The sequence below is a fragment of the Heterodontus francisci genome, chromosome X, assembly GCF_036365525.1.
Source record: "Heterodontus francisci isolate sHetFra1 chromosome X, sHetFra1.hap1, whole genome shotgun sequence".
Taxonomy (NCBI): domain Eukaryota; kingdom Metazoa; phylum Chordata; class Chondrichthyes; order Heterodontiformes; family Heterodontidae; genus Heterodontus; species Heterodontus francisci.
Window position 1 is genome coordinate 1264496 of NC_090421.1, and position 15206 is coordinate 1279701.

Below are 15206 nucleotides of genomic sequence, written 5' to 3' on the forward strand. Positions count from 1 at the left end.
CTCCTTCTTGAAACCATAAAATGTTTTGGCCTCAACTGCTTTGTATGGTAGCGAATTCCACAGGCTCACCACTCTCTGGGTGAAGAAATTTCTCCACATTTCAGTCCTGAAAGGTTTAACCCGTATCCTTAGACTATGACCCCTGGTTCTGGACTCCCCCACCATTGGGAACATCCTTCCTGCATCTACCCTGTCAAGTCCTGTTAGAATTTTATAGGTTTTTATGAGATTCCCCCCTCACTCTTCTGAACTCCAGCGAATATAATCCTAACCGACTCAATCTCTCCTCATACGTCAGTCCCACCATCCCAGGAATCAGTCTGGTTAATCTATCTGAGCTCGACACCCTTGTGATTTTCTGGCTGTAGATGCTGGATGGAAACCTAGACTGAACACTGACTTTTTTCTCTTCCTATTCCCAGGCCAGTCATAGTGCCCCAATTGTCACCTGGGCTGCAATCAGCCAACTTAACGTGGAATGGGATTAGCTGAGGTATATGACTGGGTGCTGAAACTATTCTTTCAAGAACATGTTTGAGCCAGATTCTCCCACCCTCCATTCCTTTTTTATTCAATTTTGCATTTGTATCCCATTTGCTTACCTGACTCTTTTTCAGCCAAGAAAATGGAATGTAAGGCCTGTGCCCAGGCTACAAGCAGCAGCCTTGCAGCTGGCTAATGGAAAGTGCCAGAGTCAGCCCAGATGTGATTCTTCCTGTTGATGGTTCCCTCCCTCTGGCAGATGTTGGAGTCTTAATTATGCATTCTTAATTATCCCTTGTTGTATCAAGTCTTGCAGATAGTTTGTTGGATCTGCAAAGATGAGACCACGTGTCTGTAAGGACTGAATAAACACACAGATCTTTTCTTTTGGTTTCTGGTAATACAACCACTTGAAGTACCATGGAGCCCACCTGATGGCTGAGTGTCTCGCCTCTAGCTGCACCATACAGATCAGCAAGATTGTAGGTCTGATTTCTGGTCTGTGTTAGCTGATTTCAGCTGGTATTGATCTTTTTGGGGGTGCTGCAACTTGCCTCAGTGTTGGTAAGAGTATTCTAATTGGCCTCCATGCCCCTGGGCAAAAGATGGGAGAATTCAGCCAGGAATTAGTGCTTTTGAATGCTATTTTCCTGGCCTGTATTGGAGTTCCAGCAAGAACCAGGTCACACTCAGCTGTGATTGAATAGCCTGTCAATACTGTTCTATATTTGCCCATTAGGAATGGCTACTTTAAATGTGGTACCCGAGATACATGGAACTATACCTCAGGAGGGAAGGGGTGAAAGTGGGAGGAGAGAATTAAGTGCAACTACAGTTGTAGGTCCTGAGCTAACTTTGTCAGTCTTCATTAGTGACTGGATGCTGGGAACTTCAGAAGGTATTGTAGTTTTGTTTTACGCTTACATCCTCAGCCTTATTTACTTTGTATCAATTCTGCTCCCAAGCCTCTGACTGTTGCTCTGATCAGTCACCAGAAGATGCACGAGAGTGGTCTTGGTTAACTTTCCCTTCCTATTAGCTGTAGAATGAAGCTCAAATTACCACAGTAATATGTAGCAACACCACCTTGAAGAGAAACTAGGTGGTGTGGTGGGTTCGACATGATCTTTGGGTTGGGTTTGAACCCCAAATCTAAACTGATGGGGTAAAAGTTTCCTGTCAATGATTCTATATGAAATATTTGGGCAGTTTTAATCTAGTTCCTACTAGACATGGGTAGTGGGTTCGCAGCATAAAATTTCCCCAAATATTGCACGAGTTGCAAGACTCTGAGGCGACAGGATGGCTACTGTGAGAAATGCTAGATGTTACATTGATTCATTTAAAGAGAACTTTTTTTGAAGTTGGGACTGAGGCACGTGGTTGGCAGAGTAGAGGGAGTTCTGCTGTTTGTGATCTTGGAATCCTTGAAGTTGATGCTTGACAGTGTTCATTCCTTAGCACTAATATTCTTCTGGCTGATGAACAAGAAAATTGCGCACACATTATTTAACCGGTAAATAAGCTACTTTTATTCTTGTGACCTCTAAGCTGCTGTTTTGGTGCCACATTATGCTTTTGTGTTGTAAGCTCTGACTCTGTTTAGGATCCAGGCTACTTAAATTCATTTCACAAGCGGGTCCTTGGAACCATGAGGCTAAGACTGAGATTATACCTGTCCGTCTGGTTGGATTGAAACTCTGGCCCCAGAGGTGAAGGAAGTGTTCTGACATTGCAACATCCAGTCCCTTTTTTATTTTGTTTTCAAAATTGTAATTTAAGTAATTTGAAGTGGACACTTGTAAGAAATTGAGGTAAAAGTGATTCTGGCACTGAAGAGGTGCATGATGAGAACGCAATTAGTATTGAAAAGTTGGAGTGACCAGTGCACGACCAATAGCGACACTTGTAACAGAAACTGACAGTATAATTATTGTCGGACTGGTTGTGAGAAGCAGAGGAACCAGTCAGTACAAAGTGAACTAAATGTTTTTTTTTAAACTAAATTGTCCGATCTCTCTGTCTTGGGTAAAACACACACGTGGGGAAATGGAGAATTCTCAGTCTAATTCATTGTTGAAACAGGAAGTGCCATCCATGAGAAATAGGAAGTGAGTATTGTGAATGCTGAAATCTTGTTGCTTAAGAACAAAATAAATACATCATGGATTTTCGTAGGGGTTTTTTGTTGAAATAGTCTTTTTCTTAACCTCTCATTTCCCCCACCCCCATATATTCCAAGCTAATTTGCCCTCACACGACACCCCCACTCGCATATGTTTTAGCAGGGGTCACATGAGAACATTCAGGAACACAACAGGTAAGGGAGAGCATCTGGGGCTTCCTGGTCTCTCTGCCTCACTACCAACATAGGATGGTATATCTACCCAATGTTCTTAATACTCACTCATATTTTGTCAAAGGGAAGGATTTTGTACTGATGAGTGTGAGTGTGTGTGTTTTATATTGGATTTCTGACTTTTGCTTGACTCCACTGTGACTGATGCCATCAGTGTAGCTCCATTTTGCAAGAGAGCTGGCCATACTCCATATCCCTGAACATTGGTGCCATACCACCCTGCACATGTAATTCCCAATGTGTGAGATGACCGTATTCTGGACTGTTACAAGGCAATAATGTGTTATGTGGAACCATTATCAACCCCCAGATATGTTGTATTTGTGAAATATATTGCAGACTGTTGCGTATACTGGTGAATCATTGTGGGAGAGGAAAGGGTGTTTTCATTTTAATCTCCGCTGTGCAGCAGTCTTTTTTTTTCTTGGAAGCAGACATTCTAATGTGCTTTAATCACATTTGAACTGCTGTTATATCATGGTTGCATGTAGTATAGACTGTTAGAATTTGTGTAATCAAATATTGAAACAGTATGTCCAGGGACTCGTTATTAAAAGATACATTAAACATGTATCTGCTATCTCCTGTGTTCTTATTTGATATTTCTTATGATCTTATCTCCTACATTCTACACTATGCTACCAGGTCATTCTTCCATAACCTTGTGCCAAAATCCCATCTGATGGAGTGCTTTGCATTAAGAAATGGAGGAGGGAGCTGGTTCACCAATTTGATAATTTGTGTTTGTATACGAGTAGTCCCTTTCAAACAGAGTTATTGTGTTTGGTTGTGGTTTTCGCTGTATTTTACCAAATCTTTACATTCTGTCAATGGCTTACCTCTTTAACAAAGACTAAACTGAAATATCACAATATAATAAAATAAAAACAAAATACTGCAGATGTTGCAAATCTGCAATAAAACAAGAAATGCTGGAAATACTCCGGGTCTGGCAGCATCTGTGGAGAGAGAAGCAGAGTTAACGTTTCAGGTCTGTGACCTTTCATCAGAATGTCTTGCAGTGTTTGGTACGTAAGAGGGGGAGGAAAAAAAGAGCTGATTTAGGTTTTAAAAGTTCCTTTCAAACTGGCTGATGGTAGTTCCAGTTTGGACAGATTGCTGGTGTTTTCTGCTCTGACAACAGTGGTTATAAAAGCCACCGCTGTAACTTCATAGAGAACTTTTATTTCTGGGTCACCAGTCTAACTGAAGGAAGCGCAAAAGGGAAACATTTTTTTTCAAAAGCCTCATTTCAGTACTTGAGCATATAATCTCAGCTGTTGTTCCAGTGCAATACTGAGGGAGTGCTATATTGTTTCAAGGTATCGCCTTTTGAAAGTTAAATTGAGACCCCCATTAAGTGGATGTAAAGGATCCTGTGGCACTATTTGAAGAACAGGGAGTTCTCCCAGTGCCCCAGCCAGAATTCCTTTCAAACAAGGCCATCAAAAACATTTTAGCTGCTCATTGCTGTTTGAATCTTGCTGTGCGCAATATGGCTGCGGCGTTTGCCTATAAAAGGCACTGCATTTTAAAGGAGCCTTCAATCTTGAACATTCAACTGCATTTTCAAAGCCCTAATGTTTTTGTCCCTATTAGCTTATCTGGACCATTCCAAACAATTAATACCCTTTTGAGTAAATTCTTCGCAATAGCTTATAAATTTTTAAGTTAGTGAAAAATAAATGTAGGGTCTCTGGTCTGACTGACCTGCTTTACTTTGAAGTAATGTTCTGGATCCCTCTCGATCTCTCTGCCTTCTGTGGAATAAATGATGAGCTAGGACCTGCTGGCATTAAACCTCACTTGATGGGAGGGCATTGTGCTTGATTCTGGCGGACTGTCTCTTTCTTCCTTCCTTCCCCTCCGCCCCCAGAAACTTTGTAGGGAATTATAGGCCTGAATCCATATCCCACTGATCTATGGCACAATATGCGATGTCCACTGCTGAATCTGAAATATAAAATGCATCAAAAACTGCATTGTCAATATTGCAATTCCGGTTTGTCTCAACACTCTCTAGTTGTGGTCATTGCTTCAGAAGCCACATATGAAGTTTATACCCTTGTATCCATCAAGTTGCACATATATCAAATTGCTGATGCAAACAAATCTTGGTGTCCTCATTTTGGAATTATCTGAGGCAACAGCGCTAAGAACAGCTCTTTTTCAAAGCTTCAGGCTTGTGCAATTCAAACAGGACAAACCAGTGAGTAACCAGTATGCGCGCAAGAGATGGGTTGCCTGGGCTTTGTTTGGGAGGAATGGGGGAGGAGAAAGATAAGGCAATATGGCTGCAGTTTGGTCAGGAGTGAATGATGGGAATTCCCATCATTATAGTATTTTCCTACATATTTTTAGTGCTGTTGGGGAGGGTTTAAACTAGCTTGTTAGGGGGATGGGAACCTGAGGCGTAGCTCAAATTGGAAGGAAGGAAGTAAAGCTGGTAACAGGTGGTAGAAAAGTAGCAAGTGACATTAGAAGGCAGGCGAAACAAAGGCGAGCATCATCTAGGTTTAGAATGCAGAATAATGTCAAGACCACCAGGTTAAGGGCACTCTACCTGAATGCACGCAGTATTCACAACAAGGTAGATGTTCTAAAGGCCCAAATAGAGGTAAATGGGTATAATCTAATTGCCACAACAGAAACGTGGCTACAGAGTGACCAAGACTGGGAACTGAATATTGATCGTTATTCGACATTTAGGAAGGACTGGCAAAAGGGAAAAGGAGGTAGTGTTGCGCTGATGATCAGGGATGGGATCAGTACATTAGTAAGGGAGAATCTCCGATCAGAACAACAAAATGTGGAATCTGTTTGGGTGGAGCTAAGAAACAGCAAGGGGCAGCAAACATTGGTACGAGTTGTTTATAGGCCACCAAACAGTAGTGGTAGTAGTGGCATTAATCAGGAGATTAGAGAAGCATGTGGCATGGGTAATACAGTACTCATGGGTGATTTCAATCTGCACATAGACTGGGTAAACCTAATGAGCACTAATGCTGTGGAGGATGAGTTTCTGGAGTCTGTTGGGGATGGTTTTCTAGAGCAGTATGTTGAGGAACCGAGTAGAGAATAGACTATTTTAAATCTAATCTGTAATGAGAAAGGGCTAATTAATCATCTTGTAAAAGAACCTTTAGGGATGAGTGACCATAATATGATAGAATTTTACATTATGTTTGAAAATGAGGTAGTTCAATCTGAAGCCAGGGTGTTAAATTTGAACAAAGGAAATTATGAAGGTATGAGGGGCAAATTGGCTGAGGTGGATTGGGAAAATACATTAAAAAGGTCTGACAGTACATAGGCAATGGATAGTCTTTAAAGAAATATTACATAGTTTACAGCAACTATACATTCCTTCAAAGTACAAAAACCTCAAAAGTAAAGGTAGTTAACTGTGGGTAACAAAGGAAGTTAAAGATTGTGTAAGTTTTTTTTTAAAAGCCGATTTAAAAGTTGCCAGAAATAAGTAGTTAACCTGAGGATTGGAATGATTTTAGAATACAGCAAAGGAGGACCAATAAACTGATAAAGGGAGAATAGAATATGAATGTAAGCTAGCAAAAAGTATAAAAGTGGACTGTAAAGGCTTCTATAGGTACGTAAAAAGGAAATGTTTGGCTAAGACAAATGTGGGTCCATTACCGGCAGAGTCAGGAGAATTTATAATGGGGAATAGAGAAATGGCAGAGAAGCTAAATGATTACTTTGTGTCTGTCTTCACTGAGGAAGCTCCAAGAAATCTCCCAGAATTAGAGATCCAAGGGATTAAGGGGAATGAGGAATTGAAGGAAATTAGTATTAGTAAGAAGGTTGTATTGGAGAAATTAATGGGGCTGAAGGTTGATAAGTCCCCAGGACCTGATATTCTACATCCCAGAGTGTTGAAAGAGGTAGCTATGGAGATAGTGGCTGCATTGATGATCATCTTCCAAAATTCTATAAATTCTGGAGTGGTTCCTGCAGATTGGAATGTCGCACATGTCACCCCACTATTTAAGAAGGGAAGGAGAGGGAAAACAGGGAATTACAGACCTGTTAGCCTTACATCAGTCATTGGGAAAATGCTAGAATCTATTCTGAAGGATGTGATAAATGGATACTTGGATAATAATGATCTGATTGGGCATAGTCAACATGAATTGATAAAGGGTGGATGTAGTATACTTGGATTTTCAGAAGGCTTTTAATAAAGTCCCCCACAGGAGGTTGGTTATCAAAATTAAAGCACATGGGATAGGAGGTAATATACTGGCATGGATTAAGGATTGGTTAACAGGCAGAAAACACAGTAGGAATAAATGGGTCATTCTCGTGTTGGCAGGCTGTGACTAGGGGGGGTACCGCAGGGATCAGTGCTTGGGCCCCAGCTTTTCACAATATATATCAATGATTTGGATGTGAGGACCAAATGTAGTGTTTCCAAGTTTGTAGATGACACAAAACTAGGTGGGAATGTGTGTTGTGAGGAAGATGCAAAGTAGCTATAAGGGGATTTGGACAGATGTAGTGAGTGGGCAAGAATGTGGCCGATGGAATATAATGTGGAAAACTGTAAAGTTATCCACTTTGATAGGAGGAATAGGATGTGCAGAGTATTTCTTAAATGGTAAGAGATTAGAAAGTGTAGATGTACAAAGGGACCTGGGTGTCCTTGTCACTAAGTCACTGAAAGCTAACATGTAGGTGCAGCAAGTAATTAAGAAGGCTAATGGTATGTTAGCCTTTATCGCAAGAGGATTTGAGTACAGGAGTAGTGAAATCTTGCTTCAATTGTCTAGAACCTTTGTTTAGACCGCACTTAGGAGGACAGAGATGAGAAGAAATTTCTTTACTCCAAGGATTGTAAATCTTTGGAATTCTCTAACCCAGAGGGCTGTGGAAGCTCAGTCATTGAGTATGTTTAAAGCAGAAATTGACAGATTTCTAAATACAAGTGACATAAGGGGATATGAGGATAGTCTGGGGGAAAAAGGCATTGAAGTGGATGATCAGCCATAATTGAATTGAATGGTGGGGCAGGCTTGATGGGCTGAATGGCCTACTGCTGCTCCTATGTTCCTATATATTTAAGGTACACTGCCAAATTGTCTGTCTTTCTCGCAAAAAACATCAAAACAAGTCAGATAAAACTAACATACAATAAGGTGACTCTAACCAATTATTTTCTGAATCCAAGAGTTTCCAAATTCTTAGCCCTTTAATTAGACCTTGGATTAAAGAACATGGGTGCTTCAGTATCTTGGAGTTCCACATTCCTAAATTAACTAAATTATATAGCACAAAGCTGAAGGAATGATATGTGGTCCAGGCAACTTCTGATATCTAAGAATCTATCCCAATAGGCAAGTGCCTTTTTGAAGCAAGCCCAAATTCTTTCTCAAGAGCCCTGTAAACATTATTTTTATAAGTCCTGCTGGTTGGAAAGTAGAAAGCTCTCCTTGCTGTTTTGAGTTCATTATATGTAATTATATCTCCAATCTCCCTTCCCACTCCCACACCCCCACCCCAGCAAAACATTATCCATCAAATGTCACAGACCAGAGAGAATTCCTGTGCCATTAATGTCTCTTTTTTTGTTTTGCCCAGAAGCCCTCAAACTAAAAAGGACAAAAGGCTTCTATTTAAAAAAAAAAATAAAATAAAAACCAATATTGTGGCCTAGCTACAATTTAAATGAAAGAATATAGAAATAGTAACTGGGCATGTTGATGACCTGTCAAGTTGTTTGTTTGCCTGAAACCGTTTCAATTGGAGAGATACAACACCAAAACAGGCCCTTCGGCCCACTGAGTCTGTGCTGACCATCAACCACCCATTTATACTAATCCTACATTAATCCCATATTCCCTACCACATCCCCTCCTACATTAATCCTATATTCTCTACCATTCTCCTACCTACGTTAGGGGCAATCTACAATGGCCAACTTACTTATCAACTTGCAAGTCTTTGGCTGTGGGAGGAAACCGGAGCACCCGGCGAAAACCCACGTGGTCACAGGGAGAACTTGCAAACTCCACACGGGCAGTACCCAGGATTGAACCCGGGTCGCTGGAGCTGTGAGGCTGCAGTGCTTGCCACTGTGCCGCCCCAATTTAACTTTCAAAAAGAAATTAGATAAATGCTTGAAAAGGAAAAATTTGCAGGGCAACGGGGAAAGAGCAGGAGAGTTGGGATTCATTGGATAGCTCTTCCAAAGAGCTGGCACAGACACAATAGACCAAATGGCCTCCTTCTGTGCTGTAAGATTCTATTGTGACAAATGGTGGAACCCACAATCATCACAGTAGAGCTTCTCCCTGTATTGCAGGTAGTTCTGTTAATGCTTTGGCTTCTTTTTCATTAGGAATGTTATGGAGAGGACCCTGTTCTGTTGGCAAAGGTTGTCGCTGCTTTCCTGAAGCAGGAGAAGATGATACTAAACGCTGTTGTAGAGGATCAGCAGGTATGAGGAATGCAAATGAGGACTGAAAGTCATGGGTTTATTTATTTATTGATTTGCTGATCTTTTCTCATGATAGTTCTTCAGAAACCCAGACTGACAGACCTATCTGGAGCTTTCCAGTCTACTGATCATTCCCAATATGTGGCTGTTCATTAGTGATATGGGGCTGATGTAGTCCTGGTGTAGAGACACCAGGGTTGCTGTTTCTTGGTGCACCTTTGGTGCAGTGAGCTGACATGCTATGATGTGAGGCCAGCTTACATAAATAAGTTTCCTATGCTGTTGGTTAACAAAGCATGAAATGCTGGGTGCACCCAGTAGTCAAGGGTGCCACCAGCTCTTTAAAGGCTGCTGCTTGCCCTGAAGTTGTCCTACTGTACAAGAGGGGAAGAAATGGCTGCAGCAAGCGCAAATGTTAGAACAACTCCATTTCATGAGGCATCTCTGGAAGTGATGCTGGAAAAGGTCCTGTGAAGAAGGATAGCCATTTTGGTGGCGAGGATGACTCTCCAATGAAGATCAGCACTAGAACAGTCTGGATGGAGGTGACTGAAAGAGAGTGAATGCTGTCTCACCTGGGAGAAGGTGAAGAATGGGTAGGTTACTAAGCTAAGTCTTGTTTGTGTTGCTTCATTTTATAATGTCGCTATGCAAGGTGCCTTGGCAGCACTGCAGTTTGCTTGGACCAGCATCACGAGAATAAATAGCGCACTGGCAACTGTTTAATGCACTTCTCCAAATGCACAAGCATGCTCCTATTTTACCAGAGAATTATGTAATGCTGCCATTGCAGTTTGTTTGCCCTGTTGAGAACAAACACTGTGCAACATGTAATATACCTGCATGCTGCACGTTCACAGTTTTGCATAAGTTCTGTCCCTTTTTCTATCTGCTTGCAGCAGAAGCCTGTATATAACGGGAGGTAGTGTAAGGAAAGCCAGGGGAGGGCGGGCGGGCGTGATGGATCAACTGAGCTAAGAACCTTGCCTCCTGGTGCGGGGAGGGCCCTGGGGATTCTGGATTTGGAAGCAGTAGACAGATTGGGGATTCTGCCTTATAAAATCGGCCCTGTTCTCTGCTAGGCTTGTCGAGTCCTAAAAAAAAAAACGTTGAAAGTATATCCCCATAATGGAGTCAATGCTGAACAGCGCTCCAGTGACTCTGCCCATTTCAAATGGATCTTGTGTAGAAAGTTTGGTTTCCTTGTTGGTTCCTTTCGAAGTAGACTCCTATTTTTGTACTTGTTGCCAATACCTGCTTGGTTTGTTTACATTGATTACGGTGTTTCCTTGCTGCATTTCAAAACTGAACTGTAAAATTAATCAGGGCCTGAGTAATCTCTTGGACAAGTTTCGATCACCGCAGGGGGTCAGTCAGAGAGGAATTTTCCAATTTGGCCTGGGTTTTTTGTCTGTGGTTCTGGATGAGGTGGGGAATGTCTATATTGTGACACACAAGGCAGCGGGCTTTTCCCTGTCCATTTTCCGTATGCTTGTAACTTACTCAAATTCATAAAGCTACTATTTGAGACCATATTCCTAAGCGCTTTATAGGTAGGTGTTTTAAGTATCCCTGTTGCCATCTACGTCGACTTGGATGTTCTGGAGAAGGAATTCAAGGCAGATGCATCTATGCCTTGGGACAACTAATAAGACTTCCTGTTATGCCACCACTCCTGTATAAAGACAGAGGTAATCATTACTGGATATGTTCAAAAAAAACCTGCATGCAGACAGCACTATTCCCAAGTAGGCCATGAGACAATTACAGCCAGACTTGCAAACCATTTCTAGGATGGGGATTACTCAGTTAATGCCTGTCAGTCACTGCTGGCTTGCATTTTTATGGTCATGGGTTTTTCAGAGCAGGATATATGTGTAAATTGTTTCAACTTGCCACATGATTGTGGTATTGTGCTGATCATAGACATGTTTACCTGGCCCATTGAAAACAGACATAATCACACGAACCTTCCACTTCTACCATCTGGCTGCATTCCCCAAAGCACAGAGCAGCATTGATGACATGCATGTCACCATTTAAAAACTTCTATTCCCAGTAACACTGCTTTTAGGAACAAAGGAGCTTCACTTCATGAAGGTGCATCTGCTGTTGTGCATTTTGATGCTCATTACCCTGAGCAAACAGGCCAGCATCAGGAGCCATCAATGCAGCAGCAGTTCTTCACCGCCATCTTGGTCTGCCCTAACTCAAAATTAAATCTCATGCCTGATTGTTACTGTAATCAAGCTCATTTTTATTTACCCTGTAGTGCAGGTGTATTCCCTCGCATGTAAGTATATGCTGTCGTATTGGATGTCTTCGGCTGATTTTGTAAGGCGCCACCAACCAGGCTGAATCTCGACGTGCCAGATTTTTCCAGCAAGCATTTTAAAGGCCACGTTACTGCCGTCCATTGGCCTCCCTGACCTACAGAGATTCCTGTAAACCGGTATCACGCATTTTAAATTTAGTCTCTTTGCCTCGGATAATTTTAAACCTTCTACATTGATCGTTTTACAAAGATTTCTTGGCTTCCTGGTACTGCCCTTTTTGCACGATCATTCCTCTTTGCTGTGCTTGTATTTAAAGTGGCAAATAGCTGCAGGAATGCAAATGGTACCCAGCAAGTTTGGGCAGATGGGACTTTTGGTGTACTTACTCCCAGGCTGCTGTTAGCTCTAAACAAGCGGTGCTGCTTCATGTTGGAACATCAACAACAACTTATGTTTATGTAGCACCTTTAATGTAATAAAATGTCCGAAGGTGCTTTGCAGGAGCATTATAAAACAAAATTTGACACCGAGCCACGCAAGGAGATATTAGGTCAGATGACCAATAGCTTGGTCAAAGAGGTACGTTTTAAGGAGGGTCTTAAAGGAGGAAACTGAGGCAGAGTAATTTAGGGAGGGAATTCTGGAGCTTGGGGCATAGGCAACTGAAGGTACAGCCACCAATGGTAGTGGTTTAAAAATCAGGTTTGCACAAGAAGCTAGAATTAGAGGAGTGCAGATATCTTGCAGGGCCGTGGGGCTGGAGGAGGTTACAGAGATGGGGAAGGGGTGAGGCCAAGGCGGGATTTGAAAACGAAGATGCAAATTTAAAAATCAAGATGTTGCTTGACGGGGAGCCAATGTAGGTCAGCGAGCACCAAGGTGATTGGAGAATGGATCTTGGTGCGAGTTGAGATACAGGCAGCAGAGATTTGGATGACCTCAAGTTTATGGAGGGTAGAATGTGGGAGACCAGCCAGGAGTGTGTTGGAATAGTCAAGTCCAGAGGTAACAAAGGCATGAATGCGGTTTCAGCAGCAGATGAGCTGAGGCAGGGGCGAAGTTAGGCGATGTTACTGAGGTGGAAATAGGCAATTTTAGTGATTGAACGAATATGAGGTCAGGAGCTCATCTAGAGGTCAAATGTAACATCAAGGTTGCGAACAGACTGGCTTAATCTTAAACTGTTGCCAGGGAGAGGGATGAAGTTGGTAGCTAGGGAATGAAGTATGGAGTGAGGACCAAAAACAATGGCTTCAGTCTTCCCAACATTTAATTAGAAGAAATTTCTGCTCATCCAGTACTGGATGTTGGATAAGCAATCTGATAATTTAGCAACAGTGGAGGAGTCGAGAGTAGTGGTGATGAGGTCGAGTTGGGTGTTGTCAGCATACATGTAAAAACTAACACTGTGCTTGTGGATTATGTCGCTGAGGGGCAGCACATAGATGAGAAATAGGAGGGGGCCAAGGATAGATCCTTGGGGGACACTAGAGATAACGGTGTGAAAGCAGGAGGAGAAGCCATTGCAAGTGATTCTCTGGCTACAATCAGATGAGAATGGAACCAGGTGAGAAAAGTTCCACCCAGCTGGGTGACAGTGGAGAGGCGTTGGAGTAGGATGGTGTGGTCAACCATGTCAGTTGCTGTAGAGAAAGTTGAGGAGGGAAAGTTTACCATCACGTGCAGGTACAAAGACATCTCTGCTGCTATGTGCACATCCGCTCCTGTCCCAGGGCCTTTGTATACAGATCACTCCGATCCTACCTGGACATGTCAGAGGAGACTTTCTTAGCCTGTCTTGTGAAGTGGAGGTTGCAATCAGAGTTGTACAATCTGCCCTACGATGATTTGCACACATCTGGGATAGGGACTACTTCCCACAGCAGTGAAGGTTACCGCAGCATGGAGCCTTCATGCTCTTTGATGCTTCCAAGCAACCTTGGGAAACGTTTTGCCAGGTGAGGCAGTCTGCTATGGAGTCATGTATAAAGGAAATAACTATTGGAAATTTGTAAGAGCAACACTTTCATCGCTTCGGGAAAAGAGGTATAAACTGGACAAGGCACACAATTTTCACGGAGTGATGAGATTCGCTCCAGTGCAGAGTCACACATGTATCCATGTGAGATCAGACCTCTTCATATCAACCCCATGACCTTCACCAAAAAGAAAGGGTTGCATGAAGTTAATGTTCAGGTAATGTCTAGGAGGCAGTCTTCTATTGAGGCATTCCACGGTGGTATTTTAATTTGAAGAAATGCTTAGTTCATGGTTCTTGACAATAGCAGAGCAACCCTCTGTATCCATGGTTGCTGACTCCCCACTCCATGAGAAAGAGGAACAACTTGGCCTGAACGCCTCGGTGTCTTTACCTTGGCTGCCTCCCCCCCTTCAGGAAAAATGTGCCATGCAGTAAAAAAAAAAGTAAGGAGCACCCTTAGCTTCATCTTGCTTCTGATACCAGCGTGTTGCTTCCTCATTTGCAGCCAAATACAAACTTTCAGGGTGACTGCAATCTCTTGGTTGGCAACCATTCTCTGTGCAGCTATCACTTGTGCTTTGACTGGAAGGTAGCCTTCTGTGCCAAATAGAACCATCCTGCTTTGTGCAGTTTCAAATCTTGTGTCAGAGGGTGCATTGTTGCCCAAGTCTCACTGTACCAAGTTGTCTACTATTCTGCCACCATAATCCTTTCACAGTGAACTTCTGCATTGCTGGATGTTGTACCTTCCAGCCAAACTGTCTGGGCAAGCTTCCAGTGTTAGTAGTCTATTTAAATGGGTGGTGTTATGGGGGAAGCAACTGGATGATGCCAATCTTAAAATTTGGTGTGATCAGTACAATGGCCATTTGCAACTCTCAATTTTTCCAGAATTGCAAAATCAGGTTCTTGACACCACAACTACTGCCTCTGGGTCTGATGTGCATCACTTTATTGGTCTCATGGTGATGTCATTATATCAAAGGGCACATGTTATCCTAGGGTGGGTGCAGTGGGTTAGAAGACTGCAAGCTCAAAATGGTCTCTACATTTTCTTCTGACTATTACAAATTCTAAGTGACCTGAGTTTTAGTGGTCATAACCTAGCTTAAAGTGGATATGAATTTGCATTATAAAATAGCTTATGACTTTTTACTTAGTAGAGAGAAAATGCAAGATGGATAGAAACTTAAAAATGTTCTGGGAGAGGGACAACCAGAATTGAAGGAGAATTATTCTGTCGAGGGAAGTGTTTGGAAGAAAATTAACTCATCCCAATTAAATTTATAAAAACGTATATGTTCAAAAAACTGTGACGCTGCACTGCAGTACATTGGTGCTGCAGTGCAGTGAACTACTGTACCCATCCCTCTAAGGTTGGTTTACTTGATGGAACTGTTTGTAACATAGCACTATGATCAGAATGTTCTTGTTGTGAGAGCTGCTTTTTCCATTCTAGACTGTCTTGGGGAAAACTCAACCCATGGACTCTGAAAGGCACCAGGACATCGAACAGAAAATTACTGGCCTGAGAAATGGCGTGCAAGTGAGTGCCACATGTAGATGAGTGCTGGTTTCCCACAGCCTTTTGCACACTTACCTTGAACTGTCAGTAACTTGCCCTCTTGTATGGTTTCTTTCATACTTTGT

At 42.3% G+C, this 15206-nt stretch overlaps 1 protein-coding gene across 6 annotated transcripts in view; it reads left to right on the forward strand.

Annotated features, from left to right (window-relative positions):
• LOC137358596 (signal transducer and activator of transcription 1-like) overlaps positions 1-15206 on the forward strand; it is a 71277-nt gene that overhangs the window by 24467 nt on the left and 31604 nt on the right. For 5 of the 6 annotated variants that reach the window (XM_068024641.1, XM_068024642.1, XM_068024644.1 and 2 more), the window contains exons 4-5: positions 9201-9299; positions 15016-15102. In XM_068024641.1, coding sequence (XP_067880742.1) covers positions 9201-9299; positions 15016-15102 — 186 coding nt within the window. The remainder of the gene's footprint in view (positions 1-9200; positions 9300-15015; positions 15103-15206) is intronic. The other variant, XM_068024647.1, reaches the window with a different exon arrangement.